The following is a 22147-nucleotide window of genomic DNA, read 5'->3' as shown; positions in this document are numbered from 1 at the left end:
TGGGAAAAAGACCGACATACTTAGAGTTTAACCAAGCACCTTCTAAGAAGCAGGCTAGCACCACCACAATCACAGAAACCGTACCGGCTCAGAGCCCTGTTGATCTGCTCTGAGGCTCTCCTACAGAGTGGATGATGTATAGGGAACCTTTTCAGTCAGCATCACACCCTACATTATCGCCAAGTAAGTTCAACATATACAAAGAATTTGACTTGGTGTTTGGGGCAAAATAATAATCCTACAAATATGAAAGAAACTAGAAATATAATAGAAAGAAGAAAAGGAAAAAAGAGAGTAAACCACAAGTACTGTAGGTCAAGAAAGATCAAAACAGCAAACATGAAGTGAGACTGGAGCTATAGTTCTCCTGCTGCAGTCCCCGAAAAAAAACAAAATGGCGTATGTTTGTTTATAAACACGGGGAAATGAGACTGGCTCTGAACGTTTCCCAATTCCCAGCATGCATCATTATCTGACACAAGGAACATTGCGGCGGGAAGCCTTCTCACAGACAGCTGGAGAGAGGAGTATATAATACACACATCGCTAGAAATGTCATGTGAGTACTTGAACTGTCAACATCAGTCTCTGAATGTAAACCGCCATTTGCAACCTTATGCTCTCACCATTTATGTTAACACCATCACAGAGGCTGCAATAAATGTGATTCAGTGTGAATTGTCCAAATATTTATAAACAACAATTTCATTGAATTTCATTACATTTTCTTTGAATAAATCCAACGTAAAACTGATCATTTTGGAGATATTTGAGACTTGTCTCTAGTGGCTTTCTGATGGAGCTGTCTTCTGTGAAATGCATATATTGTGGTTGTCTGAATAGGATAGTCTAGTGGTTGTTCCAACAAGGCACCCCTACCTGCTCCTTAATGACCTGCCTCTGTATTCACTGTTTAACCCCTACCTGCTCCTTAATGACCTGTCTCTGTAGTCACTGTCTAACCCCTACCTGCTCCTTAATGACCTGTCTCTGTAGTCACTGTCTAACCCCTACCTGCTCCTCAATGACCTGTCTCTGTGTTCACTGTCTAACCCCTACCTGCTCCTTAATGACCTGTCTCTGTGTTCACTGTCTATCCCCTTCCTGCTCCTTAATGACCTGCCTCTGTATTCACTGTCTAACCCCTACCTGCTCCTTAATGACCTGCCTCTGTGTTCACTGTCAAACCCCTACCTGCTCCTTAATGACATGTTTCTAAAATACACGTGTTCAAGGCGCTCTGGATACAAGCTTCTACATGCTTAATGGTAGTCTTGTGTGTAGTGTGTTTAGGTGTAGCAGTCTGCTGTGTATCTGATGTATTTGGTGCGTAGTAATACAAGGTTGTTTGGTCCATACTGTTCTATGGCGATGATATTATCATTGATCTGCTGCAAGACTGCTTTAGTCATTCAGCTATTGATCCATGCTAAAGAGCTCTTCACTGCACTCTTCACACACTAGTATGTGTGTGTAAATTCCTGTTTGTGTGCCATACCCCTTCATTTCCATATTCCCATCTCTAAGCTCTGGTTGGCTTGTTGTTGTCCAACCAGGTCACTGGAGAGAACCCTGCAGAGGCCTCTATTGGCTAAATCGCGAACCCTTCCCAGCATCCCCCAGTCTCCTGCTGCCGCCAGGGTCCATCGCTCCGACCTGATTGGTGGAAGCCCCCCAGGCAGGACAGTCCTGCCCCCCATCTCCCAACAACCTAAGGCCTGCACACTGCCCCCTGCAGGTAAGGAGCCAAACAATCACAGTTTACACCTTTGCCTATTGTGCTGAGTGTAGCCAGGATGTTTCAACAGGATGGACTTTTGCGAAGTAAGGTGGGCCACTATTTTTTACATATATTTTTTTAAATTTTGATATAGGCAGTACAGCAATTTTCCCAAAATTAAACAACACACGATTTCATCACAGATCAGAAGATTGCGGTATCTTAATAATAATAATAATAATATTAATAAATTAGATTTATATTGCGCCTTTCAAAACTCAAAGATGCTTTACAACGTGGGCTGGAACAAAGAAAACAGACAAGCAGCAGACAAACAAGAGGCGGGGGGGGGGGGGGGGGGGGGGGGTCACAGGCAGTAGGCAAGTTTGAAGAGGTGGGTTTTGAGGAGAGTTTTGAAGGTGGCCAGAGATGAGGCATTTCGGATTAGACTCGTGAGTTAAATCCCCCTCCTGGCACACATGACATGACAGTTTACAACTGGTCCGTAATGCTGGCACTTGGCTCCTGACTCAAATGGAGAGGTGGGAGCTCCAGCTCGTATCTATGCTACGCTAGCTCCCTGGGCTTTTAGAACCGGTTTGACTCGTATGTAAAGCTCTGGCCCAGTCCCGGCCTACAGGGTGGACTCTCTAAGCCCACGTGTCCCTGCTTGGGCCTACGGTCTGCTTGTTTTCTGAGCCCTTATATCTGTAGTCATGAAAACATTGCAGCACATAGTTTCATCTTTGCCCTCGGACCGTGGAACAACTTACGTACGAACAGGTGACAGCAGTGACCTCCTTCAATGGTCAATATCTGCCTTTCTAACGTAGCTTTTGATTCACATCAATGACAAACACTGGTGGAAATGTTACTTCTTACTTACTTATTCTTATTTTTTTGTTTTTTTGTTGTTTATTTATATATATTTTTGGGGTATTTCAGCATTTTATTTATTTAATTAGTCCGAGGCTAATCAAGGACATTAAGCATCACTGTTAACTTATGACTAAGGCCACACTCTCAACCTGGATCCTGTTTTGGATCATTTCAGGTCTAAGGGACTAATGCGGACAAAACATTTTGAATGAGTCCAGTATCGAGCAAGAACGATGCAGCTGTAATCCGTAAAACGGGCTGCAGTTTAATCCTCTGGGGCAGTACTGTACCACCTAAAAGTGCTACTCATATTATATAATTGCATTATGTAAAGGATCCCTCCAGAGATATACAACTGTTTTCTTTTTTTTATTGTTTCCAACCAAGTCTTGATCAAGGAGATGTCTTTCCCTGAAATCTCATCGTTGATCTTTCTTCACACTCGGATCTTCAAATCTCGTTCATTCAATTTAACAAATCTTTTTGAGTCGGATTGTTCATTTTCGCAGTTATAATGTCGTATACAGTAGTCTAATGCTATTGCGCACATACTGGGGGATATACGGTACCACAGTTAAGACTTAAGGGGCTACGTTAAAAGGAGAAGTAGACAAACAGTACACGATACAACCAACATTCTCATTTCCATAATCCGTCACCATAATTAGGTTATTCTGGCACAAGAAGGAACAATGTATTTGAGGATCTACTTTAGTACACACATTTAAACACCACATAGATAAGGGTCCCTGTAAAGTGGTGAGCATGCACAAAACCAAGAACGAAATGAACAAAATGAACGATCGCAGTCACGGATCGCACAAAATATTCATTATTTTTGTTTGTGTTATCATTAAAAATAAAATTAAAAATGTTCATTATCATTACAGTATCAACTCTCCTTCACCCAAATCTTTAGATAACACAAAGCTACGCTCTCTGTAGTCCAACACAACTCTCCTATCTTCAGTGCTCACCTCTCCACTGTTTTCTTCATGACAACAACTACACTCTCGCCAGACTTTTCCTATAAGAGAGTTGGACATAATAACACGCACGCCGGATCAAGCGAGAGCTAAAGAAACAAGTTATATTTGCTGAAGGGATCCTTTTCATATCGTCGTCAGACACAAACAGCTTTAGAGGCGGCTATTGACGGGGTGCGATTGCCCCAAAGGATTACAATGCAGCCTGTTGTCCTCCATTATGGCCGCAGCGTTCTCACTCAATACTGGACCAATACAATATTGTTGTCCTCAATAGTCCCTTAGACCCCAAATTATCAGGAACTAGAGTCAAGGTTGAGACAGTCTGTGACTCTACGTTACTAAACATAGTGCAGCATCGCGCAGTGGAAGTAGGGAAACTATCCGATCAGCCAATAGCAAGTTATACATTCATTGACCAATACAACCGTTCATTTTTGTGGGAAACCTGCAGTCAGTAATGCCAGCTCCAGACTATGGAATGTCTGGAGCGCTACCTCTACTTACATTGGTCTTCTACAGTTAAACCCCAATCCCCTTTTCACTGTTGACATAAAGGTATGTAATACCAATGAAACAGACGGTCATGGGGGCATGCATTTATATTGAAGTATTAGTTGTTTAGCTTTACGATGTTGTCATCCTGCGACCCACGCCATGTCCACACTGGCTCATCAGTGATGCATCGAGTTATAGCCTCCTTCTATTGTGCTGCTCTCATTATGGTATGCCTGAATGATGTCTGTGGGTGTTGTAAACGTGGGCGTGAAGCAGACGTTGTGCTGATGCCTCTGCCTCTGTGTCATGATGCGATTCTTTTGAACACATATTTGCTGACGAGGATGGCTGATATTTATTTCCCTCCCTGGCATGAAGAGACTCAGACCACCTGGACTCTCAGGTCACAGTCCTTCCACACTTAACTCATGGCTTTGGACAATGTGCTGACCGTCTCTAGACTCGACTGAATGTTGATACTCACAGTTCATTCTCAGTTCACCGACGCTGTCTGCTCCCTCTACTTCCCTCTGAGGCTATCGGCACCGTATCCAGATGGATACGGTGGCTCTCATTCCGTGATGGCGTCCCGGACTAAGCTATAGCCGCTGCTGGAAGCTGGCATCACTGAGCCAGTGGACACTTCGTCCTGGGTCTCATCCTGGTTACAAAATGCTCTCTCTGTCCACCATTGAGTATGTGGGCTTCTCTCTGTCCACCGTTAAGTATGATAGCTCCAGTCCAACGTGGACTAGTTTCAGGCCATTGCTGCCCCAACTCAACAGCAAACGTCAGCTCCTTCCTGGACAGGCTGCTCCCTCAGTCCTCCCTCAGTCTTCGGCTCCTACAGTCATTGGGCCTCTACGGATTCTCTTTTTTTGCATAGGAAATTTCCTTTCCTAAGGAGGTGACCCGGAAGTACTTGGAGGAAAGGTGGTTTGAATTCTAAAAACGCTTAGGAAAGGAGGCTCGATGCATCCTTTAAGCCTCCTTTACCATAAGTTACTCCTGACCAACCTTTACGAAAGGAAAGGAGATATTGGTATCCCGTAATCCTTTACGGTGGCAATATAAAAAAAAAAACAGGCCACCGACGAAGTTTCATGATCCGCTGTTGTAATTTGGGGCACACCAAGGATGTGATTAGAGTGGTGTGTGATTTTGAAGTGTGCGCTCTACTCATGTAAAATGATGAGGGGCACAAAGAAGTACACTGTAAGTCCTGTAATCATAAAAAAAACTCACGTGTTACTTTTCGAATCACTTTTGTTCAGGGTTTGTCTTGCATTACCGCACCGCCAAAGCAATAACCGTCACGCACACGGGTAATGAATAAAGTTGTTTTTCTATTACGTACGTGTTGACATTTACATACAAATTGGAAGCTGTCATTTGGTTGAGGGGCGGTTGACAAACGAGTTCAGAGCGAAGAGTTACCGCACAAGCTCAGACAAGGACTTTTTTCTCTTTCTGAACATTGAATATCCAACCTGAAAGTGAAAATACGTCTGTGTGTAACGACGGCAGTCACACAGGTCCGTTATATCGACGGGGCAGCTCAGCGGGGGGGGCTGCCGAGGACAGCTGCCTTTGTGTTCGGTGAGGGAGCGTGTTTGTAGTGTAAAGATGAGGAAGTCCACCTGAGAGGCTGTCGATGGCCGCGGTGATGAGCTGCTGTCACGCTGCTCTTGAAAAGCTCTGGTTAACCGCACTCAGCCCAGGGTACAAACACACAAGGCCTCTCAGCAGACGGCCGCCGCAGCACTGAGGCGCGGCCCCCAGACCTCTCTGACGTGACGTCTCGTTCCCACGCGCATGGGAGGGGGCAGGGGGGTAAACTGGTATTTTTGTATTTTTGAAGTCTTTGTGAAATTTGAGGTCCACATCCACCCACCCACCCACCCCATGTGTTCCTTGATTCCATGCTGATATGATGATGTCACTGGGAGCTGTTGATTCAAATGTGAACCAAAAGGACAGAAAAACAGTTAACAAATAGGTATATGTGTGCGTGTGTGCGTGTGTGCGCGCGTGCACATGTGCATGTGTGTGCGTGTGTGTGTGTGTGCGTGTGTGTGTGTGTGTGTGTGTATGCGTGTGTGTGCGTGTGTGCACATGTGTGTGTGTCCAGTGTTGTGTTATGTTCCCTAGGGAAGTGGGAGCAGTGGGACATTTCATTTTATCTTGATTCAATTAAAAAGCAGCACTTTATTGTACCTCATAATTACTATTACTGAATCAGCATGCACCAAAATATATATATATATATATATATATATATATATATATATATATATATATATATATATGTATATTACAAAAGAACATGGCAACTTTAGCAACTTTAGTTAGCAACTTTAAAGTTCTCTCCTCTATTCCCTTTCTCTCCTCTCGCAATCCAAAAAGCGCCCACCTTTTGACTAGTTATTGGTCGGAATGAATACATTTTAAATACATTTAGATTGTATTCCATTGATTTCTTTTGAATATGTCAAGGGCATCTCATTACAGCCGGACCACAAACATGGAATACTCCAGAGGATTCTCTGGAGGGGACGTCAATATGATCCCCAACGTAGATTAAATTTCTGCCCTGACAAACACACTGCCAATATTAGTAGCTTAAAATATATATGAATGAAACACTTTCAGGCCATCGCTTTACATTTTTTGCTATTTCACAGAGCCATACATCCACTAATACAGCACCATTCATTCTCTCGGAAAATTTCTGAAAATAGGAGTAGAGGTATAATGTGCCAATCGGTATATATAACTATAGACCACTGAGCAGGTGGTGGTGGTGGTGGTGGTGTTATTTTGGAGCACCAATCTCCACATCAGTGAACAGAACAAACAGCCCACTCCTGTTACCTGGTTGCAGGTCACCACTTCACAGCCCCTTGACTCTGTCTCAGTGAAGCTGAACTCCAACAGGCTTTATTGCCCAGGGGGGAATGAGTTTGCTTTGTCAAAGCAAGTGTGACATAGTTACAAAATATGTGTGTACAATTAAATATTAGAATTAAAATAAATGTCTCAACAGCTGTGTAACATTGCAACATTGCAATCAAATAAGAGTCTGGAAAATGAACTTAAAGTAAAAAGAAAACATTTTGATACATAAAATATGTATAAAAAAATATAAATAGATAATTAAAGATAACCTCTCTTCATTGTCTCTCTCTCCCTCACTCTCTCTTCTTAACCCTGCACCAATCTCTTTGTTTTTGTCACAAATATCAATTTGAGTAGTCTGTAGTCTGTGCTGTCCTTGTTGCCTAGCAACCACCATAATCCACCAATGAGCTGTCATGGTTATCCTCCCTTCTCCCCCTATTCTACTGTCTTCTGTCTTTCTCTCTCAGCCCCCTTTCTCTTCTCTTCATGGTCTCTTCATCTGTCTGTAACCCTCTCTTTAACCCTCTCTTCCTTACTCTCCCTCGTCTCCTACCATTCTCCCCATCTCCTCGAGCGCTGGATGAAGCATGAGGAGAGAAGCACCTTTATTATTTGTTCTCTAATTTAATCCATTCCCAAACCCTGTGCCCCTCTATCTCTCTCTAGCCGGTTAGACTCTGCCCAGGTGATTGGCAGCTGAGTGGCAGGCGGTCAGCACTCCATGCATCTCTGATCAATCAATCCTCCCTCACCGAGCGATTACCACCTAGACACACATCCCATAATAACTCTCCAACAATTCAGCCGAAAAATTCTTCATGAACCCCTGGTTCTCCATGGAAATCTGGTACAAAATATGAACTCTAGGAAGGGCGTGCTATCTCGATGGTTACGGCCCACAGCAACTTTGTGATGTTATTTAAAGCCAAGCCGAAGCTTACTGCTCTCTGGATCAACACCAACCACTGCCCCGATGCTCCTCCACACAGCTCCACACTCCTGGGGTCCCATCATGGGGACGCCCCTTCGTGGGGACGTGGAGGGGCTCGGACATTCGTCCTCATGTAGAAGTGCCTCAGGAAAGGCACTGCAAACCATAAAAAAAGTTTTCTCTAAATAACGGTCTTGTTTTAGTCACTGACAAATAAGTGACACTGACAAATTCAACGATATTGAAGATCATAAATCTTGGAAAATCGTAAACCGAACAACAAACAAATGCTAACTTTTCCAGCAGAAACCCACGAAGGGGGGGAAGCAGTGATTGGCCGCTTACTCGCCGGGAGGTCATGTGTCTGGGCCAGGGGCCAACGATCTGTGTTCAACAATCTACACAAATGACAACTTAGTCAATATTCCATGGCAAGGGTTTTGTGTGTTATTGGATTGCATCAGTAGTGGAACTGCCCCGATCATGAGCATAAAACAAGAGTGTTTACAGGGACCAGGGGGGGTGTTTACAGGGCCATGTTCAGTCTAGTGTTTAACGGCTGTCCGCTGATGGGCTTTTATGGCTCAACGCAGCCATTAAACTCCATCTTTATTTCCTCATGCCTGGACGAGAGCCGGGGTCCTGATTTGTGGAGCAGCAGATGAAGGTGTCACACTCTGAAACAGTTTAATGACAGTTTAAAGCCTGGAAGAGGGCTTCTCTGAAACGCCTTATTTATGTAGCTCTTTAACTGACCATGTGAAAATAACCAGTATTCTAAATCCACACACACATTTACACACTGGCAGCTGCCTAGTACAACCACAGTCTTCTACTGGCGGACACTTGGAGCTGGCCAGTACAACCACAGTCTTCTACTGGCGGACACTTAGAGCTGGCCAGTACAAACACAGTCTTCTACTGGCGGACACTTGGAGCTGGCCAGTACAAACACAGTCTTCTACTGGCGGACACTTGGAGCTGGCCAGTACAAACACAGTCTTCTACTGGCGGATACTGGGAGCTGGCCAGTACAACCAGGGCCTTCTTCTTGCTGACTCTGGGCTCGATTTTGGTTAAGGTATGGATTGCTTAGATAATTAGTTGCTGTTGGTAAGGGTCAGCTAACATAGGTGGGTGTAAAGCAACTGGTTTGAATCCCAAAACGATGTGGAAAGACAGCGTTTGTTCACTACGACTTCATCATCGTCATTGACAGAGAGAGGCAGGAAAGAGAAGGTGATCACTTCCCAATACCCTTCGTGGATCTGTAGCCCTGTAGACCTGTAGACCAGTAAACCTGTAGACCTGTAGACCAGTAAACCTGTAGACCTGTAGACCAGTAAACCTGTAGACCTGTAGACCAGTAAACCTGTAGCCCTGTAGACCTGTAGACCTGTAGACCTGTGGACCTGTGGACCAGTGGACCTGTAGACCTGCTGACCTATATACCTGCTGACCTGTAGACCTTGGGGCGGCATGTGGCTCAGGAGGTGGAAGGTGGCTAGTTCGATCCCCGGCTCCTTCTAGCGTGTCGAGGTGTCCCTGAACAAGACTCCTCACCCTCACTGCTCCCGATGAGCCGGCTGTCACCCTGCATGGCTGACTCCGCTGTCGGTGTGTGAATGGGTGAATGTGTGCATGAATGTGTGAATGTTAGGCAATCTTGTCAAGCACTTTGAGTGGCCACTGGTTAGAAAAGCGCTAGATAAATGCATAAATCCATTTACTATTTACCTGTAGACCTGTAGACTAGAATGAGAATGATGGCAGATTCCTAATGGCTCCTTGATGATGTTTTTGAGTACCTGAATTCGCTGAATCGGTATAATCAATAGTCAATAACAGTCTAACGTTTAGTTGTCCGTCTTCTCAGGCGAGCTGTGGAGGCTGGAGGACGACGGGGAAGTGGCGGCCATGATGGAGGGGGCGGGGCCAGGTCGTGGCGACGGAGCCTTCCCGGAGCCCCGCCCCCGCTCGCAGTCGCCCTTCTCCCAGCTGCGGGCGCGGGCGGCATACCTGAGGAAGAGCCTGTCAGTGGACGACCACCTGGGCGTGGCCTCGGAGCCCGGCACCCACAGGCAGCCTCGCGCCAGCAAGGGCAAACTGAAGAGGAAGTTTGTAAGTGCGCCGCTTCCTGTTTACTTCCTGTTTCGTCATTTAGCGGGTACTTTATTCTGAAGTGGGGTGATAAATGTTCGGAGAGCTGGCTCAATTCTGACCAATCAGGGCCTCTCTCCCCTGATTGGTTTGTGGAATCCGTTCTGCCTGCCATAATCACAGGTGTGCATGAAACGCACCACTTCTCATTGGTGGAGAGATTTGGAGGCAGCTGAGTGGGAGTGGCTGTTGTCTACAGCAGCCTTAATGTTGATATTACAAATTGTAGTGCCTCATTTCTTTATTAAATGAATATGGATGAATATGAATGAATATGAATAAATATGAATGGATATGAATGGTGCATAGCAGAGGGTGGAACGCTGTTAAACTCCCCCACCTGGAGGGAGGGGCTGTGTCAAGAATAGGTCGATGTCCGAGGACGTTCTTGTGAGGCCGTAGGTCTGTCCTCATCCACTGGACAATGACAAATGGCTCTTTTGTCATTTAGCACAGCGGTTCCCAACCCCCGGTCCGGGGACCGGTACCGGGCCGCAGAGCTGTTACTACTAGGCCGTGGAATGGCTTGTTCCGATCATAATCATTTTTTGCATTGTGATGGCCAGTGTTTGGAATAACGCCGTTTAAAATAACGGCGTTAGGTAACGCCGTTATTTTTTCAGTAACAGGGTAATCTAACTAATTACTGTTTCCGTCGCTACAACGCCGTTATCGTTACTGAACGTTAAATGCGGTGCGTTACTATGAATTGATTGAATAAACTGCGTAATCCGAACGCACCCCTGGCTGCACACACAAACTGCTAGTCAGGAGACCGGGTGGGTTAACAACGAGATAAGCGATTATGATTGGCTAAGGCAGAGTCATGTTTCATGGTAGCCAATCTGAGCCAGTGTTTTTACACACAAGCCAGGATACGCACACAAACACCAAACAGATTCGATGAAGCAGTAGAAATGGCGAGTCCGGAGCAATCCGATGAAAAGTTGTCATTTTCAAGGTGGAGATATAAGAATACAACGCGATCAGCACGCTCTCTCTGAAGACGCTGCTCCCGTTCCCAACATCGTATTTGTGCGAGGCAGGGTTTTCTGCCATGACCACCGCTAAGACCAGACTTAGAGGCAGACTGGATGTGAGGAATACCCTGCGTGTCTCACTGTCTCCTATCACGCCCCGGTATGACGTCCTTGTGGCCGGCAAGCAGGCCCAGGGGTCCCACTGACACTAATTTCACTAAGTTGGTCATTAGTATTTGTAAAGTAGTTCTATTTTTTGTTTTGTTTTATTGTATCCCGGTTTTGAACATTGTGTTTGTTTTGGATGCATAATTGCATATTGTTAATGGAACAGCTGACAAGTCTTGTGTACAGCTAAAGAGGAACTGTATCAATATACCATCAATCAATAATCAGTTTATGATCACATTCAAACTGTTCTGTTCTTGTTGGTCTGGACAAGTATTTTATTGTGTGGTTTGGTTTTAGATTTTACACAATTTGTAAAGCGTGATCTCTACATTTACTTTTAGAAATGATAGGCTGTATTCACAGAGTGAGTTGCTTATTGAAATAACGTTAATGTCTTTAGCAATAAAAAGGGGCCAAAATGTCTCATTTTGAAGCGGTCTGGCAATTGAAATAGGCTGTTATTTTCATAAAATGTATATTAAAATTGACATAAATTGCCAACCGGTCCATGAGATTTTTTTTATGCTTCTGCTGGTCCTTGGCACAAAAAAAGGTTGGGAACCCCTGATTTAGCAGACTGCTTTTATCCAAAGAGAGAACTCTTGATTCCATGTCATGAAGGAGCTGGTAGGGGTTGGACGAGCATCGGAGAGACACGCCTCAGAGAGGCCCATAGGTAGATGCTGCAGACCCTGGGGTTTGGACCCAAAACCTCTGGGCTGGGAGCCAATCCCCGTCAGCAACACTGGACTGCCCGTGTGTTCACCGGGGGGGTGATGGTGAACACAATGTGCTTTCTGCTGAATGATGTTCTTGTCTTTCCTGTGTGACGGCCCAAGCATCCGCGACGCACAGATGAACGTGTTTTCTGTGCTTCTTCCTGTGTTCTGAACTGAAGTAGCTGTGTGTGCATCAATGTTTTGATGACCCACGCGGGCTGATGAATAAGGTCTTGAGAGTGTGAATGAGTGGTGACTCATCTGGTGGCTGTGTGTGTGAGTGTGTTTGTGTGTGTGTGTGTGTGTGTGTGTGTGTGTGTATGTGTGAAAGAGCTTCCTGCTTGAGTTTGATTTGGAGTACTTCTGTCTACTATGATGTCAATGCTGTTGCTCTCCATCTCACACACACACCCACAAACACACACACACACACTGCCTCTTACCGTCACACACTCACTGACTCATACCGTCACACACTCACTGACTCATACGTCTCACACACGTCACACACGTCTCCACCAACACGTTCTACTCTGCTCCGAACTCAGGTCCTGTTCTTTTCCTGACAGTGAACTTTAAATATCCCATGGCATGCTACTTTATGAATGCTTTAATATAGGTGTTAGTGGGCCCCTAATACAGTATTTGAAGACGTTCAAGAAATTCGGTGCAGAATTACAGCCACTACGAGCCAGTCACGGGCAACAATCCCTTTTTCAACCATGGCTGAGATAACCCCCACTACGAGTCTCGTTGTGGAAATACCAGAGACGTCAGAGAACCTGACGCAGTCTAGTCTTTTCACCAAATGCAAGCTTTACGCAAACTTGCCTTATTGTGTTGTGTGTTATGCGCCATAACACAGACAGCAGAACGGTTATCCAAATAACAAAGTGTACAAGTTGCGTAACAGTGTGCGTATTCACACACACACATGTGGCGCTCGCACGGTCGTAGCTCATTGTCTCATTGGTGGGCCAAATTCCCTGGGCGGGCAAAGCAGAGAAAGGGGAGGTAACATGTCCCCGTATGACGACATACGGGGAAAAATCCAAATCGGCGCGTCTGGCAGAGCAGGATACCTAGTGCTCGTTTTACACCTAACACCATTTCTAGCTATTGGGGGACCATAGGCTAGGGGAACTCATATTAATGTTAGAAAATCACATAAAGTGAAATTTTCCTGCCATGGGACCTTTAAGAATGCTGCAGAGAGAGGTGCGGTGTGAACTGATGAGTTGCAGAGCAGCTGAGGCCATTACACAATGTCTCAAAAGATTTACCTTGACAAATCAGTGAGGTTTTAACATATTTTTTGTAACCCCCCCCCCCCCTATTTAAACATGGGATCACCACAGTTGTTTTTAGCATACCAAACATTTTTTGGAATGAGGATTATAATTTAGTCTCTCTCCAGGTGAACTACAGTCCCTGAAGTTTGTATTTTGTTTTAATATGAGCTGGTGCATCCCCGCCTTCCAGCTCCTAGCATCACGTTAGCGTAGCTCTCTGTCTCTCCACTGCAACAGCCCTAGACGGCTCCACAGGCTTCTTGCTGCAGCAATGTCCAGTTTCAGAAACCTTATCGAGAGTTATGTATGTAACTATGGTTTTAGGAATTCTGGATGACCAACAGTGCCAGTGCTTCGCCCCAGAGTAATCCACATTAATCAACAAAAGTCTCCGGTGACCCAAGGCACCCCAGTTCCACCCCCTACATAATCAAATGGGACTCTTGGTTCTGGTTTTGATGGGCGCAGAAATCTGGCAGTCATCCAGAACGGCTCGGCTGTTCATAGCGCTAGAAGGAAAGCTGTCTCAGCAGGTGGTCACTTCAGCTCATACTCTTCAAGAGGCTTAATGGGGGGTAGAGAGAGGGCATCTAGCACCAGGGAGACGTCCCATGAGGGCACTCTCAAGGTTACTGTTGGATGGAGCCGGTGGAGAGTGCCTTTGAGGAACCTCGTTCACCTGAACATGTTGTGATGAGAGGGCCGCAGTATAGCCTGAGAACCAGACCAATCTTGCGAGCTCATGTTTCATTTGCTCTGCACATAAGGTCTGGCTCCCCTCCCATACAGACATATTTCTGCCCAGTACGAGAGAGACGGACCAATCACAACCGTTTATCTGGCATGAGGCGGGATAAATACGGTGGCGGCTGCCGCTGCTGTAAAACGGTCTGTTGATTACGCTATTGAGAGAGTATTCAACGAACCGGACGGTGTGTTTGCACTAAAAGAAGAACAAACTACTGCACTTAAAACTTTTGTTGAGTAGAAAGATGTTTTTGTCGTGGCTCAGTGCTGTTTCACCCGTTTCGTAGTTATGATTGGTTGTCGGACTATCCAATGGTGTCCAGAGGCATTTTAGTCTGTGCACGTAGGTGACGCCCTTTGGAAATCTTAAATGAAGGGAGAGGTTCCAGACTGATTGCAGTTTGCAGTTCATCTGGTGGTTCCAGGCTAGCTGCAGTATAGACCTTCAGGGTGGAGAGTGACCTATTTCCTTCCAAGGACTACAGGGGGATCATTAATGTGGGCACCGAACACATATAAGAAGGAATCCCATTAAGGCCATCACTTTAAATATGTGCCTATTTTACAGAGCCACACTTCCACTAATATAGCAGCATTCATTCTCTGAAAATAGGGGTACAGGTATAATGTAAGGTATGCAAATTATATATGCAGAGATAGACCACTGAGCAGGATTCATAGGGGCAACACCTTTCAAATGTGTTTTGAAAGGCAATTTCCAATTGCATAATTTATTAAGGATCATTTATATTGCTTTAGATCCTCCAATGCACCAGTCAGAGAATATTCTCCATCGCCTCGCATAGAGTGACCTGGTAGAAGGTACTCTGAAATCAGAATGGTTTGGACCACATCTGGTCACCATCAGCACTGCTTCCAGGGATGCATAATAAGGTCTTTTAGGCCAATACCAGTTTTCTTCTGCCTGATATGTTTTCTTAACAGTGAACAGAGGCTAGAATTGTCCAGTTTTTTCACAGAATGTTTATAGACATTGTCTGTATTTATTTTGAAAGACGAGACATATGCTCAGAAATACAAAGCAACATTTTACCAGTGAGCAGTGTCTCAGAAGAGCTTTTTCAAAAGAGCTTCTATGAATCCCCTTGCCTTAGTCTACCGTCTTCTACAAGGGCATCTTAAGTCATCAGCACATCAAAGGCTTCCCGAGGATTCCCAAGGCTCGCAAACACTTTACGTAGAACTCCATCCTTATCCACCAGCTAGTTTCCCCTATTGGTCACCTTCGTCTGTGATGCTTATCCTGACTCATCTCTCCCCACTTCTGCGTACACTCCTGTGTCTCTTATGATCCCTGCTGTATCGTGAAGCAGTGACGACAGGGACGGCCTTCCACAACACTGCCTGTGTTGTGTCTGCCAGCACAGTTCCACGTAACGCCCTATATGAACGTCAGTAGGAGTCCATGCTTATGAGCTGAACCGTCCGATGAGTGGTCAATGTCTATTGCGCTTCAGTAATACTTATTTCAGTAGCTCTGCAAACTACTGCCCTGTAGATGATTCATAGTCCACCATAGCAATCAGTGTTTCATGAAAGCCATCTGTGACCTGATCTTAGTGTAATAGAGCACTGGTCCTTTGACCTGATATCATGGGTTGTATCTACTTGGACTGAAAACATGCCTCCCTGCCTGACTTTCGGTGTAAAGGGTGCCTTGGTCCGTTGGCTGATGACACCACAACGTTGTTGATTGTGTATTTTGACAGCAGGGTAACGAGATCCTCTGCCCTGTGCCCAGTTTCATGCTGCTTCTTACTCTTCTGTATGCAACTGTTTATGGCTTACATCATATTTTCTCAAGAGTAGGAGACAACAGTTTCTTAATACAATGTGGATGCAATGTTGTGATAACAAAAACATATTTATGTGAATGGAACATAATTTATAACCAACAGTTATAAGTTAGGAAGCTGCGTTATGTTGTGGGCGTGAACCCTCCCTTGATTGACAGCGATTGTTCACACCGTGGATCACGCCCACACGCAGCAGCGAGGCTAGGCACTGGGTGTGAAAGGCCGGGCTCGGTGCGTTGTGGCCTGTGGTGCGTTACCCCCCCCCCCCGATTTGCATCACATTGCAGGTACTATGTTGACATGTAAGCAATGTGAATGCAATCCTTTGGCTTTGTAACGCATGGCTTCATTTAGAGAAATAATCTTTTAGGGAATCGCTCTCACTCATCTTCCATTAAAGCAGCGTGGAGCCATGTGGTTCCCCACGAAGCAGAAAGAACCAGAGGTCTGAAGCCTTGTCCTATGAGGCTATAGATAGTTCAATAGTTTCAAATAAAATGGGGATGTGTGAATAATGACGGCGAAAGCCTGCCCACAACTAGCCCCTCCCCTATCCAGGGCGCCCTTAGTCTGAGCCAGTCGGGAGACCGTCAGTGCAGTGGGATGTAGGAATAGTTCCTAAAGCTCCTGTCCTTCAAGCCAAGGCTCAAGTGTTCCACACCCAAACACTGGGGACATTGATCACGGCTGTCTGTGGCCAGCAGGGGGGCCAGACAGACGGCCTGTGAGGCTGTGGGAGGCAGTGGCTCAGGAGGTAGAGAGGGTTAATTGGAAGGTTGCTAGTTTGATCCCCGGCTGCCCCAGAGTGTCGAGGTGTCCCTGAGCAAAGCGCCTAACCCTGACAAGCTGGCTGTCACTTTACAAAGTGGAAAGGAAAATACAAAAAAACAAACAACAACAAACAACAAACAACAAACAAAAAAAAACAAAAGGAGAGTAGGAGGAAAGATGGAGCTATGCGTTAGGTGTGGAGGAGAAGTGATCGTTAATCAGAGAGGTCTTGAGATGTGCTTTGAAGAGAGGAAGAGATGGACAGTCACGAAGAGGTTGGGGGAGGAGGGAGTTCCAGAGTTTTGGGGGTCACGCCCCTGTACGACCTGCCACCCAGGGTGCAGAGGCTGGGGCGGGGGATAGCTAATAGGTTTTGGTCAGAGGATCTGAGTGAGCGGGAAGGAGTGTAAGGGGTCAAGGGGTCGCGGATATAGGGAGGAGCAAGGTTGTGGAGGGCTTTGAAGGTGAGCAGCAGTACTTTGTATTTGATCCGGGACAGAAGTGGTGGCCAGTCGAGTTGATGGAGAATGGGGCTGATGTGTGCGCAGATGGTTTGGTATGGGTGAGGAGCCTGGCTGCAGAGTTTTCAATGTATTGCAGTCTTTGAAGGGATTTAGTGGGTCCACCTGCTCTGTTGTTTGACCGATCCGTTCCCAAATGTGTCTTGAGGACCCTCTACACCAGGATTTGTATGTGTTGTGGCGATATCCCCTTAATATCTGATGGGGATATTGAGTTTAGATATATCCTAAACCCATGTTAATGCTATATTGAAAGGGAGTCATTATGCATGTATTATCTGGTCCCTGGATCTCTCTCTCTCCCTGCCTCTCTTTACTTTTTCTTTTGTAAACATATATGAATTATTTACATGTTGTCTGTACTTAGGTCCATTTAGAAACATCTCTCCCTCTCTCTCTCTCACTCACTCACTCACTCACTCACTCACTCACTCACTCACTCTATCTCCCACTCACTCACTCACTCACTCACTCACAGGTCCACCGTTGTTATTTTGCATCGGAGGCAGAGCACCCTTTACCAGCCCCCCCCCCCCCCCCCCCCCGTCAACAATCTGCGCGTAGGGCACCCAAAACCTTAGCAACGGCTCTGCACTCTCTCTCTCTCTCTCTCTCTCTCTCTCTCTCTCTCTCTCTCTCTCTCTCTCTCTCTCTCTCTCTCTCTCTCTCTCCTTCTCCTTGCTCTCCTCTCCTTTCTCTCCCCGCAGTTTTCTTCAGTATGTGTATGTGTGTTTGTGTGTGTCTGTGTGTGTGTGTGTGTGTGTGTGTCTGTGTGTACCAGCTGTAAGCGTGTGTGACTGCAACATAAATAATGAAGTGACCTGTGGCCTTCTCTCTGTCTCTGGACCGGATCATTGTTACCACGACGACCTCATTACCAGTCCGCTTCGTGTAATAGGTTCTCAGGTGGCTCAGGTGGAACCAGACACCTGCATAGGTAGAGTGTTTGGTGTGCATGTGCGTGTGGAGGCTGTTGAGCGGTGTCTCGGTGTGTGTGTGTGTGTGTGTGTGTGTGTGTGTGTGTAGGAGGGGGTGGTCTGAGTGTGTCCGAGCGTGGGTGTGTGTGTGTCCTGGTCATTTTCTCCTCAGTGATATCGGTTCAGAGCCCCAGTGTTCCAGAGAAGGTCTGGAGGTCATTTTGAACATTCTCAAATAGATCTATAGTCTATTAGTATAGATCTATAGATATATAAGAAATATCTATAGATCTGACATCTTCCACATTCTGGGTACTTTTCTCGCCTTGGTTGAGGAGTTGTGTTTTTCCTCTGGGATTTGCCGGTTGTCACAGAGACATAGTGAGGCTGGTTTGGAGGACAGCATCCCTGCTGTGTGTCTGCAGCAGTCGGTGGTGAAGATAGGAACTATTCTGGTATCCGCACAGGAAGTAGGACCATCTGACGTACGCTGTCGTCATGGGAACAAACCGGGAGCTGATGAACTGCTTTGGGGTAAGTTATTGTACCGGTGAAGTACTGTGAAAACACACAGGTGAAACAAGCTAAGATGCTTGTATCCAAAGGGGCTTACTGGGGTGATTAAGGAGCTGGTAGGGGCTAGACAGTGAACACAGAGACAGGTCATTAAGGAGCAGGTGGGGGTTGGACAGTTAACACAGAGACAGGTCATTAAGGAGCAGGTAGGGGCTAGACAGTGAATACAGAGACAGGTCATTAAGGAGCAGGTAGGGGTTAGACAGTGAACACAGAGACAGGTCATTAAGGAGCAGGTAGGGGTTAGACAGTGAATACAGAGACAGGTCATTAAGGAGCAGGTAGGGGCTAGACAGTGAATACAGAGACAGGTCATTAAGGAGCAGGTAGGGGCTAGACCGTGAATACAGAGACAGGTCATTAAGGAGCAGGTAGGGGCTAGACAGTGAATACAGAGACAGGTCATTAAGGAGCAGGTAGGGGCTAGACAGTGAATACAGAGACAGGTCATTAAGGAGCAGGTAGGGGCTAGACAGTACAGAGACAGGTCATTAAGGAGCAGGTAGGGGTTAGACAGTACAGAGACAGGTCATTAAGGAGCAGGTAGGGGTTGGACAGTGAATACAGAGACAGGTCATTAAAGAAGCATTGCACCGTTGAATAAGTAAGGGATAATGTATAGAACGCTGGTCATTATCGGGAAAAAAAGCCCAGACAGGGCGAACCGGACCCCGACACCAAGTGGAGGGGTCTTGCTTCGCCCTGAAGGGGCTTATTTTCTATACATTATCCCACTTATTACACGGCCAAAACGAAAAAATAACTTCACACAGTGTGTCATGCAACGCTTCAGATCAGCTGACGTAGCTTAGCAACCGAATACGCTGGGGTTGAAGTTCCTCGACTACCTGTGGAGTGCTACGAAAGACATGAATCAGAGGCAAAAAAATCCACTTTCATTGACAGTGGTCAATTACGCTTAGCAACGCTCAATTATGCAAAAATAATTGACCGCCGAACGTTGGGAAGGCCCATTCAAGTGAATGGAACATTCTACAGCATTAAGAAGAGCTGTGTAATAAGACCATATATATACTCAATGTTGGCCCTATCGGTAATAATAATGGTAATTGACCAGACCGCAATATGAATAGAGAACAAAGCAGTAGATCTTGCTACACTGCTCATTTTACGGTCTTACAATACCCATCAGCAACTTCACCCCCTCGCTTCCCGAGTCATTCCCAACCATCGACGCTGTCCAAGACACGCCCACCATCGACTCTGTCCAAGACACGCCCACCATCGACTCTGTCCAAGACACGCCCACCATCGACTCTGTCCAAGACACGCCCACCATCGACTCTGTCCAAGACACGCCCACCATCGACTCTGTCCAAGACACGCCCACCATCGACTCTGTCCAAGACACGCCCACCATCGACTCTGTCCAAGACACGCCCACCATTTTTCTATCCAACAAGAAGACAGATCTAGACGCTTTCAGCCTCTTTTTATTTCTATGCTCGAACCAACTGACACCACCAGCGCCTTCTGGACATGGAGCTAACAGAACCTTCTGGACATGGAGATAACAGAACCACCGGCCACCACCCAGCTGTTTCAGGCAGTTCAGGAGGGCTGTTTTCTGTGGGATGGAAGATTTCCCACCGGCATGGACTTTGAGCATTGTAGCTTAGCAGACCTTATACATGGATATAAAAGCTATGTAACATATTGAAGGAAAGAGAAAATCAAAAAAGCACAATATGACTCCTTTAAAACTGTGTGAAATGGTTCAAACCGGGGTACTGTGCGTCTACCTTCACCAAGCGTGTTTCAGAGCAGCTTGGGCAGCATTGAGCAGCAAGATGATTTTGATGACAGCCACTAGCTAGACTCAACTCTGAGTTCTCACTCTTGACAAAGCTGCACTGTAAAGAGTTGAAATTCACTTTGAAGTGCAATATTTCGGTATTGTTTTTGTTTTCATTCTTTTAATAATATAAACTATGGACACCTAGTATGTCATTTAATTCAATTTAATTCAAAGACATACCATACATTCTTAGCTCAAGCCTGTGATCTATTACTGTAAGATATTCCATTAACATTTTCAGTTTGAAATAGTTACCAATAGTGCATTGAGAGCTGATCATGAATGGAATAACAGGGTTAACTACCCCATTTATGAACACGCCTACCTCACGAGAGGGTTGAGTTGAACAAAAAGCATGGCTCATTTACATCTGGACAACGTCAGCATTCAACCTGGGTCCTCAAAGGATAACTCAAAGGATTGGTGGACGGGGTGGGTGGGGTCCTGTATGATAATATTGGCTTTCCTGAGTACTGACCGGGTGTGCAGTTCTGTTAGGGGGGTTTGGGGAGAGCCAATTATTTTGCCGGCCTGATTTACTATCCAGGCAAGTTTTGTATTGTGCTTGATGGTGAGGGTGTTGTACCAGGCTGAGATATTGAAAGTGAGCATGGATTCAATGAGTGAACAGTAAACCACAGTTAAAATGTCCTTGCTGACATTAAAAACTCTGAGCTTTCTCAGCAGGTGGCGGCGCTGCTGGGATTTCTTGTATACAGAGTCAGCATGCTGTGAGAAGGACAGAGATGTGTCCAGCTATGTCGCAAAGTATTTGAAAATGTCAACCTGTTCAAAAGTGTTAAAGATCCCATGGCATGCTACTTTATGAAGGCTTTTATATAGATGTTAGTGGGCCCATAATACAGTGCTTGAAGACGTTTAAGAAATTCAGCCTTGGTGCAGAGTTACAGCCACTATGAGCCAGGCCCACAATGAGCTCTCCACAAACGTGCCGTTTATTAGAGGCGGGTCAAGGTGGAGGGTGGGGGTGTGGCCCTGAGCAGCTTGCGGCCACGGTACCACGCGCTAGTGTACACAGATTTTGGCCGTGTTCTGTAAATATTCTAGAACACTCCGGGTGCTCCGGTGGGAGTCCTGGAGCTCTATATCTAAATAATATCATATTATACATAGATATCTATATCATATCATATATATTATCACGGCCAAATTCTGTGTGTGCCTCCAGACGATATTATGAATCTCAAACTACTGCGTCGGGTTCTCCGACGTCTCTGGTTCTTCCACTTCCACATCAATCTGAAGTTGACTGAACCGCGACATGGAGGAGAAAGGGATTGTTGCCCGCGATTGTCTCCCGCTGGAGCCCCGGTGGTGCCTCGGCACTGCCCGCTGCCGAGGCGGTGGTGCCTTGGCAGCGGGCAGCGGGCAAAGGGCAGCGGGGCTCCGGCGGGAGACAATCCCGGGCAACATTCCCTTTCTCCTCCATGTTGCGGTTCATGTACTTCAGGGATTCAAAGCCAAAGTTCCTTTCCCCCAATTCCTTCTCAACCATGGCTGAGATAACCCCCACTACGAGTCTCGTTGTGGAAATACCAGAGACGTCAGAGAACCCGACGCAGTCCAGTCTTTTCACCAAATGCAAGCTTGCGTTATTGTGTTGCGTGTTATGTGCCATAACACCAACAGCAGAACGGTTATCCAAATAACAACGAAGTGTACAACACTTGCGTTACAGTGTGTGTATTGACACACACACACACACACACACACACATGTGG

The 22147-nt window shown here is 46.0% G+C and overlaps 1 protein-coding gene across 1 annotated transcript in view; it reads left to right on the top strand.

Annotated features, from left to right (window-relative positions):
* ankfn1b (ankyrin repeat and fibronectin type III domain containing 1b) overlaps window positions 1-18574 on the top strand; it is a gene marked incomplete at both ends in the record, with an annotated part of 40754 nt that extends 22180 nt beyond the window's left edge. The window contains 3 exons of the mRNA XM_084485451.1: window positions 1557-1738; window positions 9792-10036; window positions 18485-18574. Coding sequence (XP_084341577.1) covers window positions 1557-1738; window positions 9792-10036; window positions 18485-18574 — 517 coding nt within the window. The remainder of the gene's footprint in view (window positions 1-1556; window positions 1739-9791; window positions 10037-18484) is intronic.
* Window positions 18575-22147: the final 3573 nt, after the last annotated feature.

The sequence above is a fragment of the Micromesistius poutassou genome (genome assembly GCF_964030765.1).
Source record: "Micromesistius poutassou genome assembly, chromosome: 21".
NCBI classification, from domain to species: domain Eukaryota; kingdom Metazoa; phylum Chordata; class Actinopteri; order Gadiformes; family Gadidae; genus Micromesistius; species Micromesistius poutassou.
Note: the sequence above shows the minus strand (reverse complement) of the source record. Positions and strands in the feature narration are given on the sequence as shown.